General features: G+C 46.8%; 2 protein-coding genes across 3 annotated transcripts; one reads left to right on the top strand and one right to left on the bottom strand.

Annotated features, from left to right (window-relative positions):
* Positions 1-348: 348 nt before the first annotated feature.
* On the top strand, positions 349-4,339 carry LOC119291950 (protein CHAPERONE-LIKE PROTEIN OF POR1, chloroplastic-like). Its single transcript, XM_037570759.1, has 3 exons — positions 349-738; positions 1,578-1,932; positions 3,947-4,339. The coding sequence occupies exons 1-3, from the start codon at positions 430-432 to the stop codon at positions 4,120-4,122; spliced, it is 840 nt and encodes a 279-aa protein (XP_037426656.1). The 5' UTR covers positions 349-429; the 3' UTR covers positions 4,123-4,339.
* Positions 4,340-4,908: 569 nt separating this feature from the next.
* Positions 4,909-9,021, bottom strand: LOC119291949 (probable protein phosphatase 2C 28). 2 transcript variants are annotated; one of them, XM_037570757.1, is made up of 5 exons: positions 8,370-9,021; positions 7,804-8,190; positions 6,986-7,353; positions 6,078-6,314; positions 4,909-5,493 (listed from the first exon to the last, which is right to left on the bottom strand). In XM_037570757.1, exons 2-5 carry the CDS (start codon positions 8,123-8,125, stop codon positions 5,218-5,220), a joined length of 1,203 nt encoding a protein of 400 aa, XP_037426654.1. In that variant the 5' UTR covers positions 8,126-8,190; positions 8,370-9,021; the 3' UTR covers positions 4,909-5,217. The 2 variants fall into 2 exon arrangements, with proteins under 2 accessions (XP_037426654.1, XP_037426655.1); XM_037570758.1 differs by having other exon boundaries at positions 8,879-9,019.
* Positions 9,022-17,490: the final 8,469 nt, after the last annotated feature.

Raw genomic sequence — 17,490 nt, 5'->3', positions numbered from 1 at the left:
ATGGAGGGGTGATGACGGCGGCGCGCCTTCGGCTCGCTTCAGTGCTTGTAGTCGTTGCTAGGTGGTCTACGGATCGGGATGTAATTTTTATTTCTGGTGTTCGTTGTACTACCATGATTGAAGATGAATAGATTGGAAGTTTTTCGCAAAATATCACAGATGTAGTGACTTTGAAACGATACCAACAAAATCAAATCTTTATCCAAATAAATCTACTTTTTGAACTTATCCGCCTCCTCCAAAAAAGAATCCGCAGATTGTGTCCGAAAGGCCCCGACCCGAAGCCGTAGAAATTGGCGGCCGGACGGCCAAAATCATTCATCACCCATTAAAAAAAATCTCAACGGTGGCATCCATTCCATCCGCGGACAGCAGAAGCCGACGCGCACGGCAGCGCCAGACCACGCGAGCGCAGCCAAAGGAAGGAAAATGGCCACGGCCCTCTCCCTCGGCGGTGCGGGCGCCGGCGCCGGCGGCCACCTCCTCCGCAGGCGCCCCGCCGCCTCCGCCGCGCGGTGCTGCGCCGTGCCCCGCAGCTCCCCGTCGCGCCGCCGGGCCCCGACGCGGCGCCTGGCCGCCTCGCGCGCGGACGACTCCTCGCCGGCGCCCTTCGAGATGACGGTGGAGGGCGCGCTCAAGCTGCTCGGCGTCGCTGAGGGCGCCTCCTTCGACGAGATCCTCCGCGCCAAGAAGGCCGTCGTCGCCTCCTGCAAGGACGACCCGGACGCCGTCGCCCAGGTCCCTCCCCAAACTTCCCCTCCACTCCATGCCGACCCCCTTTCCGCGCTCGCTTCTTGTTCAAGTGAATCCATCTTTAAAAGTATGCTTCGATTATCCCCACAAGTTGCTAATTTAGGACGACAAAGCCGCCAAAATCGTCAAATTGGTAATGCAAGAATGGCTTTGTATGTATGATGCATCTCACTTTTTCACGCCCAGACGCAAAAATTAATCTACTTCCGTACACAGCCAAGAAAAGCGGAGACCTGATCATGATCAATTCGGGCAATTTGGTGCACAGTTGTTCCCATGTGATGAATCCAGGCTGCTAAAATACTCTACTTTTGGCATTAAGTGCGTTAGCTTATACTCTACTTTTAGCACTGTTTGTATATCCATGGATGGGCCATGGTGGAGGTGATCATATATATTCATATCATATCATGTGCTGTCAACTTTGGACCAGCGACTTGGCTTGGCCCGTAGGAAGGGAAAGAGTGTAAATTTCTGTTTCTTCATTTCGACAAGTTACCACTGACTGCCCGATTTCTCCACGCAGCTTCGTGTGGATTTTTGTCCTTTGTAATAAGTAATAACCTTTCTTGTTCCAGCGAACTAGCTGTAATTTGTTCTTATTTGCTTGTGCAACTTGTCTTCCTGATAACAACTCTTGCTTGCGCCCATGCCCAATCTTTCAACTGTCTGTTTGAAGACCGAACTGGGACTCATAAAAGAAACAACACGATCCTAAGCTGCTGGCAACATCAATCATTGATGTTTTAACAAGATTTGCTGGCAACTCGGTATCCAACGCGTCCCTGATACCATGTTTGATTCTGTTTCCTGTTTCGTTTCAGGTCGAGGTCGCCTATGATATGCTGCTAATGCAGAGCTTATCACGGCGGAGGGCTGGCAAGGTTGTCGATAGCAGCGTCCGCTACGCTGATGTGAAACCTGTCAAGACTGCAGGAACGGCGCCGCAATGGATGCAGTCAGCCATGAAGAACGTGCCTCTGACATTGGAGGCCCCGGCTTCGAGCAGCTTGGGCATCCAGTCATCCATTTATGGTGCACTGATGGTTTTCACATATGCGAGTGGAACCTCCACGTCTTTGCCATCAGCGTACACTAGCCCTGATGTGCCTGGATTTATCCTAGCAACAGGATTCGGTGCTTCATTGTATTTTCTGTCCAAGAAAAACATGAACTTAGGTAAATTCTTCCACCACCTTGTTATCGCTACTTTTTATAATATCTACTCTGATGCTCCTCTACATTTAGTACGGTTCGAACATGTTCTTAGTTTCTGTTCAACACTCTCTGTCTCTGCCTTCTGCATAAAAAACATGGAAACACTGGTACAAACTACTCCCTCTGTAAACTAATATAAGACTTTAGATCACTACTTTAGAGGTAAACTAATATAAGACTTTTTAGATCACTAAAAAGTCTTATATTAGTTTACAGAGGTAGTAGTTTTGAAGTTACAATACAATCTATATCACCAGTGGTGTTATCAGTTGCACTATCAACAAGATAAGGCTAGTTCTGCTCACATGGGTGCATTAATTATTTAATATAAAGCATCTACTGTTGTTATATCTGTAGCCTTAACTGTTATCTTGCCTTTAGAAGCAGTATTGTCATGGTAGTTTTCTTAGTAGCTGATTTTCTTCCTTATATATTTGCTCAGTTTACTTTCAGTAAAAGAACAACATTAGCAGCATGTAATGAAACATGCAATCCAAAAAAAAAGGACAGAATAAAAGCAAATAAGAGGTACTTGTATGCTAAGAAAGGCCCCTGCTCCAGTGCCAATTAATCCGTGTTGCCTGTAAGGATGAGTAGCAGAGATTACTTGCATTGCATGAACTCATGTTGGCTAAAGGGGTGGTTGGTATTGTTGTTATAGACTCATAGTTCGATGCTTGTACGTCTCTTGCACATCAGCTTTTTAGACTAGGTCAGCAGTTTCCCAAGATTGCATGGTTGTCGTGTAGTGCGCGCCTTAGCATTGTATTGCATGCTTTTTAGACTAGGTCAGCAGTTTCCCAAGATTTCATTGTTGTCGTATAGTGCGCGCCTTGGCATTGTATTGCATATAGACTACTTTACAGTCTTTAGGTGAAAGTTAAACTTGGTTCAAAGAGATCTTCAAAGGGATATATCGTGAAGCAAATTCAGCTATTGTAGCAACAAACTAATTGTGTCCCTGTACACGCTTTTTGAGTGAAAACATAACATGTCAAAACATACCATGCAGCAATTTTACTCTTGGATGTCCTGTCTACAAGTTGCTAGTGAATAAACATGTATGGATCTGGCTGGCTGGCATAAGTCCACAAACCTCCAACCGGCGATTTGTTCCTTCTACAAGTTGCTAGTGAACAAACAGCGATTTGTTCCTTCAGAGGTAGATCTGAAGATAAGAACGTTAGAGATCCACAATCCTATATGATTGTAGGTTATATTCTCTCATAGTCTCGTGTGGTTATGGGATTGTTGCCATAGTTTGATGCCTTGTATATATGTCTCGTGCAACATCACCTTTTTAGTTTAGGTCAGCGGTTTCCCAAGATTACATTGTTGTCGTGTAGTGCGTTGCTTCACATTGTATTGCATGTGGACTAGCTTTAGGATTTTGGTGAAAAGAAAAAAAAAACTTGGTTCAAAGAGATAGATGTTGTGTGGTGCTGAAAGTTTTGTGTGAGCTTCAGAGAGATACACTGCAAGCAAATTCGGTTATTCAGCTGTTGTAGCAACAAACGAACTGCGTCCTGTACACATTTTTTGAGTGAAAACATAACATGTCAAAACAGTGATTTGTTACTTGAGAGTACTACATCTGAAGATAAAAGAGCCCATGGATCCACAATTATACACGGTTGTAGGGTTATAATCTTGATCATGGGACGGGCGTCCTTAGATATCCACCGCCTTTAGTTCGTATTTAATTTGGCCTATCATGCAGCTATTTTATCTCTTTACTACCTTCACTCTTGGATATGCTGTCTTTAAAGTTGCTAGTGAATAAACACGTCTGGATTTATCTGGCTGACACAAATCCACAAGCCTCCAACCTGCTTTTGTGTTTGTTATGGCACTGCTTAATTGTGGGAGGAAACCTTGCCCAATGTCCTGTACCTTGATCACCGCTGCTCTTGTGCCAACCTTCCTGCTTCGATTTGGAACCAAATGAATGCCTCAGTGGTCCTTGTTCATGCAGGTAAGGCGGCGCTGATCACCGTCGGGGGCCTGGCAGTCGGTGCGACGGTCGGGTCCGGCGTGGAGAGCTGGCTGCAGGTTGACATTGTGCCCTTCCTGGGCATCCACTCCCCCGCGGTCGTCGTCACCGAGTTCATTCTCTTCTCGCAATTGCTGGTGTCGCTGTTCGTTAGGTAGGGTCTGCGGGCGAGCTAAGCCGTCAGCTGGCCTGTAGCTGACTGAAAAATGGTGCATCTTTTTTCCGCGGAAGGTGCAGAAAGCAGCTGTGTATAGCAAAGCAGAAAAACAGTACCACAGCGGGGATCTACATCCCTTGTACTTCTTCAATCATCACTTGTATCTAGCCTTTCTCTCTGCCCGGTTTCGTTCGCGGTTCGGGTCCTTTGCGCTTGTTTGGAGATTGTTGGGCATGGACTGTGTTATATCATGGATTTCGGGCGAAAACTCGCCCTCCCGCCAAAGCCTTTCGCTGAGCCTTGAATGCAGCTGAAGGTTTTCAGTGGATCGATCATCAGCAAGATTTACTCTTTAACTCAGAAGAAGATTTCCTTCGCAAAAATTAAAATAAAATAAAATTGCGAAGATTTCGATTGCCGAATTTCAGGCGAAGTTGGATGGCACCCATGGATGAGACAATTGGGACCTTTGATGCCCAGGCTATGGGTGTGATCCAAGCTATATAGTCTGGACCTAATTCTGTTGGATGAGTGTCCCAACTGGCAACCTGATCAAGTTCAAGGCACCGCACCACACGTGCTCCCCCAGGGCCAGAATCCGCGTTGATATCCTTCTCATGTGAGCATGTCGGCACCAAACCATTGGCCTACCTTGCTCACCCAGATACACACGCAGTCCAAGTTCATCCGATTTCATAATGAATCTGCTGCAAATAATTGGAGGCACCTCTTGACCTCACAGGGTCAAGCCAAGGCGCCAAGCACCCGGTTTTCGACGGCGAAAACAGGAGATGGAAGAAGACGGACTATTGCGGCGAAAAGAGACGGCGATGTTCCGGACAAATTTACAGCCACCATGCCCTCCTCCCTCATTGGAGAAGAGAACAGGGATAGATAAAAGAACAAAGGGGAGGAGGGGGAGGGGGGTAGGTTTGAGTCGCCACGGAATGGCGGTGATCTAACCTTATACCTTGCTATCAGTACGCTAATTTAATTACCCGGGTGGAGCCTGAGCAGCTTCACAGCAGCAGGAAGCACTCTCTCTGCAGATGCTCCCATCATAGAGTTTCTCTTCATCGGCGCGGCGGCTTCTCCTTCAGTAGGTGCTGCTGACCATGGCGGGGGCCGAGAAAGGCGCGAGGGAGTTGGCGGGGACGCTCACGCCGCCCCCTCGCACCGACACCGACGGGCTCTTGCTCCACCCCGCCCTGCTCACGGCGCTCGTGGCGTCCAGGAACACCACGACCACCGTTATGTCGTCGTGGAAATGCCGCCGCACCCCGCGCTCGATCTTCTTCAGGTCCGAGTACCTCATCTCCCTCTTCTTTGCCGCCTCTTGCATCGCGGCCTTCACTAGCTTCCGCGCAATCCCCTGGCGAAAAAGAAATTGCATAATTTTCAGGAATGGGTGAAAATGATCGCATGCCAGAAGTAGGCTTGATTTTGATAATACAGCAGCCCAGGGATGACATGCAACTTGAGGTTTTTTTTAACGGTATGTTGCTTGAAGTGCCACTTGGAGCTTAAAATAGGAAAACAGCTTTAAGTGGAGAAGTGGTAAATGCTCCCTGCCAATTGAAAGCACAAGCATCCCCATCAAGTGCATAACTCAGATTATACTTGCTTAAAATAACGCCTAGAGTTTAAAATAGCAAAACAACTTTGAGTAGAGAAGGGGTAAATACTCTCTACTGGTAAGTGATTGAAAATACAAGCATCCAGATAAAGTGCATAATTCAGACTACACTTGCTTGAAATAGCAAAACAACTTTTAGTCCCACCCACACAAACAAATAAAGGCATTAAGAATATGCATATATTTCCTACATGCTGGTCATATATCTAATGAATTGGATGGGTACTGAGCCTCGAAAGGAATTTTGGATTTGAATCATGGAAACTTTTTCTTTAGGGATGAAATCCATAGAAACCGGAGAGTAGGAGAAGAACACATACAATACGAGGGTTACTTTGGACAAGGTCAACTGCTTCCTGATTGCTGAGGTGCTCCCATAGCCCGTCAGAAGCAAATATAACAAACTGATCACTCGGTTGTATTTGGTGAACAGCAATCGCAGGTTCAGAACTAAGAATTGGCTTCTTGAAGGTTTCCCGGAGCCGAAACTTGCTATGTAGAGGTGACCTGTTATACTCTGGTCTTTTCAGATATACATCTCCGATAGATCTTGATATCTGCAGAATATCATCTCACCTCATAAGTTACAATTGAAGAAAAACAGTAGTAGAGCACCCCAACTGTATGTATACCAGTATATATAATCCAGAAGAGAAAATTTACAGGAGCCTATAGACAGTTGTGTACACAAAGTAATAATATGTCATGATGAAAATCCCGAGTTGCAGCAACTGATGGTGTTGATTAGCTCAAAAGTTAAGCGTGAAAATGACGATAACCATGGATGACTTCAGAATGCATCACTTCCTCCTGCCTCTTGCTGGCACGCTTCCATTATACAGAAAGCATGAACATCGATCTAGCATAGTCATATGGGAGGACAAGAGGCCCCAGTCATAAAGACGGCAATTATACAGCACCAAATCTTACCACACATTTATTTTTGGATATACGAAAAGCATGTCATATTATGATGATGCAACCATATTTAGTGCAGGCACTTTAGCTCTGAGAACGATTGACTTACCTAATACCTAACTTGAAACAAACAGCGCAGATGCAGAAGTAATTATCCATACTCCGGAACGAAAAAAAGAAGTGGAATTGTGATGAGATGGACAGATGATGTCACTGCCGCGAAGACTTCTAACAACAAATTAATAATTATCTAGGCAGGTCTAAATCTCACAGTGGTCTTATGCGTCTCGCGGTACAGAATTTCGGTTACCTGGATGAGGCCCTTCACACGCCAAACGTTGTGTTTCAGAACCACAATTTGTGGATCATGAGGGTGTGATGACTGTAGCTCCTGCCTAACTTCCTCGTAGCACGCGTTGTGCTCCGCCGATAACTGCATGGCCACAACCTGACCGGTCGCCTTGACGAGCCTTCCGAGAACGGCACGCGAGTCGCCCGCGTTTGCGATGTAGAGAGTCCCGGAGCAAATTACGCCGACCAGGCAGCAAGAGCCCACTGCCGCGATCTGAGGCTTCATAGACCATTCCTTGCTGACTACAGAAAGGAAACCGTCCTCGGTTGCTTGGAAGGCTTTCCGGATCACATCGGCCGACATGCACTTGTGCTCGGTTGCAAATCCTGGAAAAGGAGATTGTTTATCATACACTGACACTAACAAGGCTAACAATGAGTAAGAAACAGCCCCCAGAAACAGAAAACAAATGAGTAGCAGAACAATGTCACCATCAACAGAAGACATACGCAGCTGGAAGAGATGAATTTATTCTTTGTGAGATATAATACTAGCTCGCTGCCGGTGACCACGCCATGTGTGATGCAAGCTTAGAAATAAGTCTACTGAACCTGCAATATTTTCTTCTTGTTCTGATGTTACAGCAATGAGTACCAAAACTATCATAGCCCTTGGCTTTTTTTATGAGAAAAATCAGCATGATTATCACAATCATGCTCACAAAAACGCAACAACTGATCAACATAGTAACAGAGCAAAAGTTGTCAGGAGATTTTCTTGCTTCTTTTTGGTTGCAGAAATTAGGAGATGGGGATTTTTCTTGAGATGGGGCTTACTTCTGAGATGGTGGAACATGTTGTCATTGATGAAGCGGGAGGTCTCCGGGCCGCCATGGCCGTCATAGACGCCGACGAAGGTGCCCTGCGGGCCGGGGTCGGCCATGGAGAGCGAGCCGGACTCCACCTGGCTCTGGTCCTCCAGCAGGCTGTTGGCCTGCACTACCGCCATGGAGAAGTCGCCGGTGACCGCCTGGCCGGCGTCCTTGTACCACAGCAGCCCGTCCTGGCGGCCGGCGGCGTCGGAGCCCTTCTTGCCCCGCCGCCCGGCCCGGGACCGCGCGCCCCAGCACGACCTGAAGTAGTCCATCACCGCCGCCATCACGCCCTCTCCCCGCAGCTCCTCGCCGGCATGCCCGGCCTCCGTACCTCCACCGCCGTCCTCGCCTGCAGCCAAGCAGAATCATTAATACGGGTCAGATCAAAATTACTCTCAGAGCAGCCGGATCGCAGCCAAGGATCGATCAATCAATCAATCAGAAACCGCGTCAATCCCCGGCACCCAGAATCGCCCGGCGCAGAGCGCCGAATCAGATCGAGAGAAAGAAAGACGCAAGTTCCCTCACCTTTTTTTCCCCTCTCTATCTGTCCAAGTCCAAGAACTCCCCGCCGGGTTGGTGCTGGGATTCTTGGAATCTGCTGAGATCTGGCGCGGGCGGGCACGAGCTTGGGCGCACGAACAGCGAGGATTGGGTGGACTGGACTGGACAGGACCGGCGGCCGCGCTCGAGGATCAAAGAGAATCAACCGACCAGCCAAGCAAGCATGGAGCTTGACAAAAAGAAAAGAAAAATTCTCCCCCCTCCCTCCTCGCCGTAGCTAGGTAGCTAGCTATATTGATGTGCCCAATCTCTGGAACACTCGCTGGAGGTGGAAGGAACAGCTCAGAGGCAGCGGTCTCTACCTCTCTCTCGACTCTCTTCGGATGCCGCACCCAGCCCCAGCCTAGTGCTACTACTACCGCTAGTACCCAGGTGAGCGAGCGGAGGCAGGAGACCGAGGGGACAGAGAAGCCATTAAAAGAAGAGCGAGAGGGGGGGAGGTCAGGGCCAGCAAGGCGGGGATGGGCTCCTACCAATCCTGATTGTTGTCACTGGCTTGTGGTGGTGTGGACTGCTGCTGGCTGCTGCAGGTGCAGGTGCAGGGCTATGCGTGCTCCCTCGACCTCGCTCGGGTCAGTTCACTTCCCCCTTCTTCCTCACTCCCACCTCACCTGCCATGGGTGAAAACTGAAAAGAAAGAGAGCATCTTTTTATAGCGGTGGTGGCCGCCTCTGTTTGCAGAAAAGGATGGCCATCTAATTTAATCCTCCTCATCACTAGTACTAGGCTCTGCTCCTAAATATATGACGTTTTGCTAGTTCAAATGAAAAAAGAATAGTTACTGCTCCCTTTATCGCATAATATAAAAGCATTTTTAACACTAGTGTAATGTATATAAGTTGACACTAGTATAGTGTATATAAGAGCGTTTTTGACATTACTGTAGTGTCAAAATGCTCTTATATTCACCCGCAAAAAAATGCTCTTATATTATGAGATGAAGGAAGTATCCCACAAAGTTCACACACATGAGAGGGAATGAGGCAGAGAGGATCTTGGATATGAGTTCAAAAGAAAAGGGGATAAAAAGGGATGGATGCATGTTTCCATGGGGAGAAGGTCAAAGGAGTGCATATGTGCTGCTAATTAACTCATCAAATCAAATCTATAGCCTGGAAAAAAAAAGCCACCCCTCACTCACATCACATGCATGCACCCATTAAAAAGGTCAAAGGAACACTTTTTTTCCCTCATCCTTCTTGTTCTTATTTCTTCATTATTATTTTTTCGATGTGGATGGACTATTTTGTCACGGTTGAACTGCCATTTCAGAGAGAATATTTATGACCAAGACTTTAAGTTCAAAAAAAAAATTTAACCATGGGGCAGCAGGCTGCAAGTTTATACGGAGGACGTAGCTGGGCATGGCGTTTGTGGGGGCTGAACCAGGATGTGCTGGCCGTGATGGGTCGCACCAGGTTGCGCGGTCCTTGTTTCCTTCGCTCCTTTTTTGGTGCCATACGATTACCCAGCTGCTGGAAAAGATGGTCAGAATCATTTGCAAATGAGTCGTCTATTTGTAAGTCGCCTGAAAAGAGGACTGCTACACACACGATGGATTGTGCCCGATCTGTGAACGACAAGCTATACCAGCCATCGATCAGTTGAGTTCATGTGGGGCGCAGCCATCGATCACCAGGCCGTCTGAGAATCGTCCAGCGCATTGTTGTGTGCATAGTAATTTCGGCCTGAAAATTAGCCGAGCGCTCTAGGGTCACCAATGGCGGCAACCATGAGCAACATTGCAATGGCTAGAAAAAAATATAGACTACGCTACACCAAAATTAGTATGATGGACAAACGTTGCACTAGAAAATAGATTTTGAAAATTGTTCGTGGGGCCATGGTCCCCTGGCCCTCCGCCACTGTCCGTCACGCCAATTGCGTGATTACTTGCTCCATTCAGTTTTCCATTCTTACTTTTGAGGGAATTTCCCAAGGTTCGAGAGCCAGCCTTGGTCTACTTATACGGTTGCCGCTTGTTGGACACGTGTTGCTTTTAGTGATTGTTTCTGCCCCTGCCCTGACATGCATTTTTGCCGATAATAACTAGTTGACTGGCCGCCACTTGTTTGAGTCACATATAGTTTTCTTCAAAATGACCATTTTGTTGTCATTGTGAGTTGAGACACGTGTTTCTGCCGATTCCAACCTACTTGATCGGTCGCCGCTTGTTCAAGGTACACATGTTTCTTTTCCTCAAAATGGTCATTTCTGCGACCGCCATGACATGTATTGTCGTGATCCCAACCTACTTGATCGGTCGCCGCTTGTTCACGACACACATCTTTCCTTTCCTCAAAATGGACGTTTCTACGATCGCCCATGACACATATTGTCGCGATCCCAACCTACTTGATAGGTCACTGCTTGTTCAAGGCACACATCTTTCCTTTCTTCAAAATGGACGTTTCTACGATTGCCCATGACACGTATTGTCGCGATCCCAACCTACTTGATCGGTCGCTGCTTGTTCAAGACACGCATCTTTCCTTTCGTCAAAATGGTTGTTTCCGCGATCACCATGACACGTATCATCGCAATCTCAACCTACTTGATCGGTCGCCGCTTGTTCATGACACGCATCTTTTCTTTCCTTAAAATGGACGTTTCTGCGATGGCCCATGACACGTATTGGCACGATCCCAACCTACTTGATCGGTCACCGCTTGTTCAAGGCACACATCTTTCCTTCGTCAAAATGGTCTTTTCTGCGGTCACCATGACATGTATCATCGTGATCCCAACCTACTTGATCGGTTGCCATTTTGTTTGAGACACGTACTATTTTTCTGTAAAATGGTTGTTTCTGACACCGCCATGACACGCATTTTTGCCGATCACAACCTACTTGATCAGTCGCCGCTTGTCAAGGCACACACTTTTTCTTTCCTCAAAATGGTCGCTTTTGTCATCGCCATGACACGTATTGTCGTGATCCCAACCTACTGGATCGGTGGCCATTTATTTGAGATATGCATTCTTTTCTTTTAAAATGGTTGTTTGTGCCATCATCTTGACACTTAATTTTGCCGATCCCAAACTACTTAATCGGCCACCACTTATTTGAGACACGTTTTTCTTTCTTCAAAATTGTCATTTCTGTCATCATTCTTGAAAGAGCATGGTGCCCCATGTGAAGTTTTGGTAATTGATGACGTTCTTTATGGACTAATGGTTGCCTTGAGTTATATTCGTAGGTCTTGTCCATAGGCTTTTCTTGAAGTCCATGTGTTGGTTTCAAGGAGTTTATGAGATGACCAAGGTGCTATTCAAGGAACTATCTAAAAATTGGTTGTGTAGAAGACATGATACAAGGTTGATCAAGACCAAGTCAAAGTGTGAATCAAGTTGATCAACACACAAAACGTACAAGATGTACCGAGAGGGATCAAGTGACCCCATGGCATGGTAAACATTGTCCATTACGCTTTATGTACTAACCCATAGTCTATGTGAGAGTTTTATGTGGGGTTAGGTATGTTTCCTTGGGTTTGCATCAATAGGAAGATCTCATACAACCCATGCAGGATGACATCAAGTGGTGATCATCATCAAGATAGCGGTGTGCAAGTTCAAGTGGTGCATCACGAAGAGAGCAAGTGCTTGAAGCTTGCCGTCCATTGTGGTGGCAATGGACTTGTGAAGATGCGCTGAAGAGTGGCCCACCCATAGTGGAGTATGGGGGAGCAATCAACTAGTCTTCATCGAGCCAACACAATCAAGAAAGTTGGTCTAACTTGAGGAAGTCAAGATCGTCATCATCTAGCTCAAGTGGACTATATGTGCAAGGCAAAGGTTTGCCCTTGATAGGTTTTCTATTTTACCGGTCTCATGGTGGTAGTTGGGAGACCGGGTTATAGGATCGATTGTCGTACTATCAAGGGGGTTCTCAAGTTAATAGTTTGATCGTATCATTCGTAGAGAGCTCAAACCATTGCATCTTTGCATCATCTTTCTTGGTTCTTGTTTGGTGTTTCTGAAGGAAATATGCCCTAGCGGCAATAATAAGGTTTTTATTTTTTATTTCCTTATATCATGATAAATGTTTATTATTCATGCTAGAATTGTATATATTAAGCGGAAATTTGATACATATGTGGATACATAGACAAAACACCGTGTCCCTAATAAGCCTCTACTAGACTAGCTCGTTAATCAAAGATGGTTATGTTTCCTAACCATAGACATGTGTTGTCATTTGATGAACGGGATCACATCATTAGAGAATGATGTGATGGAGAAGACCCATCTGTTAGCTTAGCATAATGATCGTTCAGTTTTATTGCTATTGCTTTCTTCATGTCAAATACATATTCCTCCGACTATGAGATTATGCAACTCCCGGATACCGGAGGAATGCCTTATGTGCTATCAAACATCACAACGTAACTGGGTGATTATAGATGCTCTACAAGTATCTCCGAAGGTGTTTGTTGGGTTGGCATAGATCGAGATTAGGATTTGTCACTCCGAGTATCGGAGAGGTATCTCTGGGCCCTCTCGGTAATGCACATCATAAGAAGCCTTGCAAGCAAAGTGACTAATGAGTTAGTTGTAGGATGATGCATGGCGGAACGAGTAAACAGACTTGCCGATAACGAGATTGAACTAGGTATGAAGATACCAACGATCGAATCTCAGGCAAGTAACATACCGATGACAAAGGGAATAGCGTATGTTGTCATGACGGTTCGACCGATAAAGATCTTCGTAGAATATGTGGGAGCCAATATGAGCATCCAGGTTCCGCTATTGGTTATTGACCAGAGAGATGTCTCAGTCATGTCTACATAGTTCTCGAACCCGTAGGGTCCGCACGCTTAATGTTTGATGATGATTTTGTATTATATGAGTTATGTGATTTGGTGACTGAATGTTGTTCGGAGTTCCGGATGAGATCATGGACATGACAAGGAGTCTCTAAATGGTCGAGAGGTAAATATAGAATATAGTATGATAGTATTCGGACACCGGAAGTGTTCCGGATAGTATCGGGTATTTATCGGACTACCAGGGGAGGGGGGTTACCGGAACCCCCCGGGGAAATATTGGGCCTTATGGGCCATAGGAGGGGAGCACACCAGCCCACAAAGGGTGGGCCCCCCAAGGAAGGAGGTGATACGTCTCCAACGTATCTATAATTTTTGACTATTCCATGCTATTATATTATCATTCTTGGATGTTTTACAATCATTTTATATCATTTTTTTACTAACCTATTGACATAGTGCCAAGTGCCAGATGTTGTTTTTTGCTTGTTTTTTACATCGCATGAAATCAATACCAAACGGAGTCCAAACGTAGTGAGACTTTTTGTGGATTTTTTCTGGACCAAAAGACACAAGATGGGCCGAAGAAGTACCAGAGGGGTGCCCCGAGGGGGGCACAACCTACCAGGGCGTGCCTGGGGGCCCAGGCGCGCCTAGGTGGGTTATGCCCACCTCGGTGGCCTCCCGCACCGCCTCTTTGCTCTGTAAATACCCCAATATTCCAGAAACCCTAGGGGAGTCGATGAAAAACAAGTCCAGCCGCCGCAAGTTCCAGAACCACCAGATCCAATCTAGACACCATCACGGAGGGGTTCATCATTCTCATTGGTGCCTCTCCGATGATGCGTGAGTAGTTCATTGTAGACATACGGGTCTGTAGTTAGTAGCTAGATAGCTTCCTCTTTTCCTCTCGTTTGATTCTCAATACAATGGTCTCTTGGAGATCCATATGATGTAACTCTTTTTGCGGTGTGTTTGTTGGGATCCGATGAACTTTGAGTTTATGATCAGATCTATGTTTTTATCCATGGAAGTTGTTTGAGTCTTCTTTGATCTCTTATATGCATGATTGCTTATAGCCTCATATTTATTCTCTGATATTTGGGTTTTGTTTGGCCAACTTGATCTATTTATGTTGTAATGGGAAGAGGTGCTTTGTGATGGGTTCAGTTTTATGGTGCTTGATCCCAGTGACAGAAGGGGAACCGACATGTATGTATCATTGCTATTAAGGATAACAAGATGGGGTCTATTTCTACATAAATAGATATTGTATACATCATGTCATCATTCTTATTGCATTACTCCATTTTCCCATGAACTTAATACACTAGATGCATGCTGGATAGCGGTCGATGTGTGGAGTAATAGTAGTAGATGTAGGTCAGAGTCGGTCAACCAATCTTGGACGTGATGCCTATATAATGATCATTGCCTGGATATCGTCATGAGTATTTGAAGTTCTATCAATTGCCCAACAGTAATTTGTTTATCCACCGTTTGCTATTCTTCTCGAGAGAAGCCACTAGTGAAATCTACGGCCCCGGGTCTCTTCTTTAATATATTTGCCTTCGTGATCTATTTTTATTTGCTTTTATTTTCAGATCTATTAAACCAAAAATACTACGTTCCCGCGAGATCTATTTATCCAATCTACTACAATTTTATCTATCTTTTTACCCATGAGGGATTGACAACCCTTCTCTTATGCCGGGTTGCAAGTATTTGTTCTTTGTGTGCAGAAGATGTTTACGTGGTGTTGCGTGGTTCTCCTACTGGTTCAATAACTTTGGTCCCATCACTGAGGGAAATACCTACCGTTGTTGTGTTGCATCATCCCTTCCTCTTTGGGGAAATACCGACATAGTTCAAGCAAACATCAGGAGGCTGAATAGGAGAAGGAGGAGGGGGTTCGCCCCCCTTTCCTTCCTCCTCCCTCTCTTCCCTTTTTCCCCCTTCCGGTAAAAGGAAGCGAATTTGAATAGGGCCCCCAAGTAGGATTCCTCCTACTTGGGGCGCCCAAGGCAGCTCCCCTCCTCCTCACACCTATATATACATGGGGAGGGGGCGCCTAAAAGACACACCAACGATTGTTAGCCGTGTGCGGTACCCCCCTCCGCAGTTTACGCCTCCGGTCATATTCTCTTAGTGCTTAGGCGAAGCCCTGCACGGATAAGTTCACCATCACTGTCACCACGCCTTCATGCTGACAGAACTTGTTGGGGATATAACTCCTAGGTATGACCCGCCCAGGAGGGGCCGGGTCATGCCATTGGCGATTTAAGCATGAAGCTGACAGTTCATGGATCAAGCTTGTTGAAGGCCCAAGGCCTGGAGGCGGCTCAAGGCCTAAATGTGTGAACCGTCAGGAGATGACTTGTTCTGTAAGGAAATTTTAGTTAGAAACCGAGCTAGTCACGTTTGTGTGAGCCGGTCGGGACTCTGTAAGCCGCGGGGCATCAACCTGTATATAAAGGGTGACCCGGCGGCGGGTTAACTCAAGAAACAATCAATCGAGTACTAGGTCAAGCGTATTCACTCCCTGGTAATAGAAACCCAAGCAGTACAACTAAAAGCAGGAGTAAGATTTTACCTCATTGAGAGGGACTGAACCTGGGTAAACTCTCTGTGTCCTTTGTCCCGTTGAACCCCTTTAAGCTAACCTAGTTGTGATGGCTCCACACCTAAGTCCTTTTGCTAGGGCATTTGCCGTGTTAAATCCATGAAAGTTGGCACCCACCATGGGGCCAGAGCACGGTGGTTTCGAGTTCTTGAAGGGCAGCTTCTCAGGGATCAAGGGATAGGCCATAGGCCGGATGACCAAGAGTCTCCGCGGCAAAATCTACATCGATAACGCAGGCTGGGGTCCCGAGGCTGATTCAATTGAATACGGGTACCGGATCCCCTTCGGTGGAATCCATGTTTTCATCAGCAAGATCGGCGAGTCGGAACATGAGCCGGACACCTACATCAACATCATCGAGGCGGCTCAGCACGTGCGACCCGCCAAGATTCAAGCCGCTGTGAAGCATGCCTTTGTGGGTTTTACTCATGGACTGGATCTTGAGGAAGGATCTGTGTTCGGCGGAGAGACAAAAAATCTACTCTGATGACGATTCCTCAACCGGCGAGACCAATTCCATGTATCAATTGCAACATGGTATGCTTGTGGGCTGTTCCGATGGCGACAGTATTCCGGACCCCCATGAACCGCTGAACAGAGTTGCGATCTTCATGGTCGACACACAACCGGTGTAGAATTCATCAACTGCGGCGGTAATGATTTCTGATTCAGCGGCCGCTGCGACAGCCGATGCAGGAGGCCCCATGCGCCTGCCAACTCAAGTTTTATCTGAACTCTTGGAGGCTTTGACAACTTTGCTGACGGTGGAGGTAACCCCGGCGAACCAAGCACAACAGAACGTGGACGTTGCAAAGTTGCGTGATGAGATAGCTCAAGCTAAGGAGGATCTTAACGCTGAAAATGCCAGGATGGCAACAGAGCGAGCCGCCTTGGAGGTGGAATTGCAGCGGATTCAAGCAGAAAACTTTCACTTAATCTTATATCAGAATGCATCAAATGATGTTTTTCATAGGAGATACCAGAGTTGTCTGCCTCTTGAGTTTGATGCAAGAAATCTTTTCAATATGCCTGGGGCAGGACCAAGTAACATGCCAGCATGACCCGGGCCCCTGAAGCGCCTAGAAATGGAGCGGCGGCTCAACCCCACGCGGCACATTTGGCCCGTGTCAATTTAACCCTGGCTCAGTGAGTCCCAACACCTCCGGGTCACTTTTCTAACCCGTTGGACAACATGATCGCCGCAACATCACGATTGGCGGTTCTCCCGGTGACAGACGAGAGTGGTGAGGTGGTCGAGACTCGAAAAGCTGTAGAGCTTCTTCAGACGGTGGTGGTTCAGCAAGCGGTTTACTCCTACAGTCGCGATCGAATTCACTCAACTCTGCGTCAGAGTCGAAGCTATAGCCGACACATGGAGTCGCCAGCGGTTTCAAGCAGTGAGCGGCATCGTAACTAGCCCTGTGGGCATGACCATCCACGGGCTGATAACCATGCTCAGTTGTTGGTAGGTCAGTCCAGGGCACGCCGAGAGGCAGAGCTGTCGGCTCAGTTGGCGGCTCAGCAACCTCAATTATACCCTTCGACGTCCATAGAAGCTGGGATGACTTCCAGGACGGTGGGTGTGCCATGCTCAGTACCGGCTCTATGCAATGAGCGGTTACCCAAGGACTTCAAGGGCCCTTGAAAAGTACCCAATTACAGAGCAGATCAACCTCGGAGGCTTGGATTG

Source organism: Triticum dicoccoides, chromosome 4B (assembly GCF_002162155.2).
Source record: "Triticum dicoccoides isolate Atlit2015 ecotype Zavitan chromosome 4B, WEW_v2.0, whole genome shotgun sequence".
Classification (NCBI taxonomy): domain Eukaryota; kingdom Viridiplantae; phylum Streptophyta; class Magnoliopsida; order Poales; family Poaceae; genus Triticum; species Triticum dicoccoides.
The sequence above is the reverse complement of the archived record's forward strand: the minus strand, read 5'-3'. Positions and strand labels throughout refer to the sequence as shown.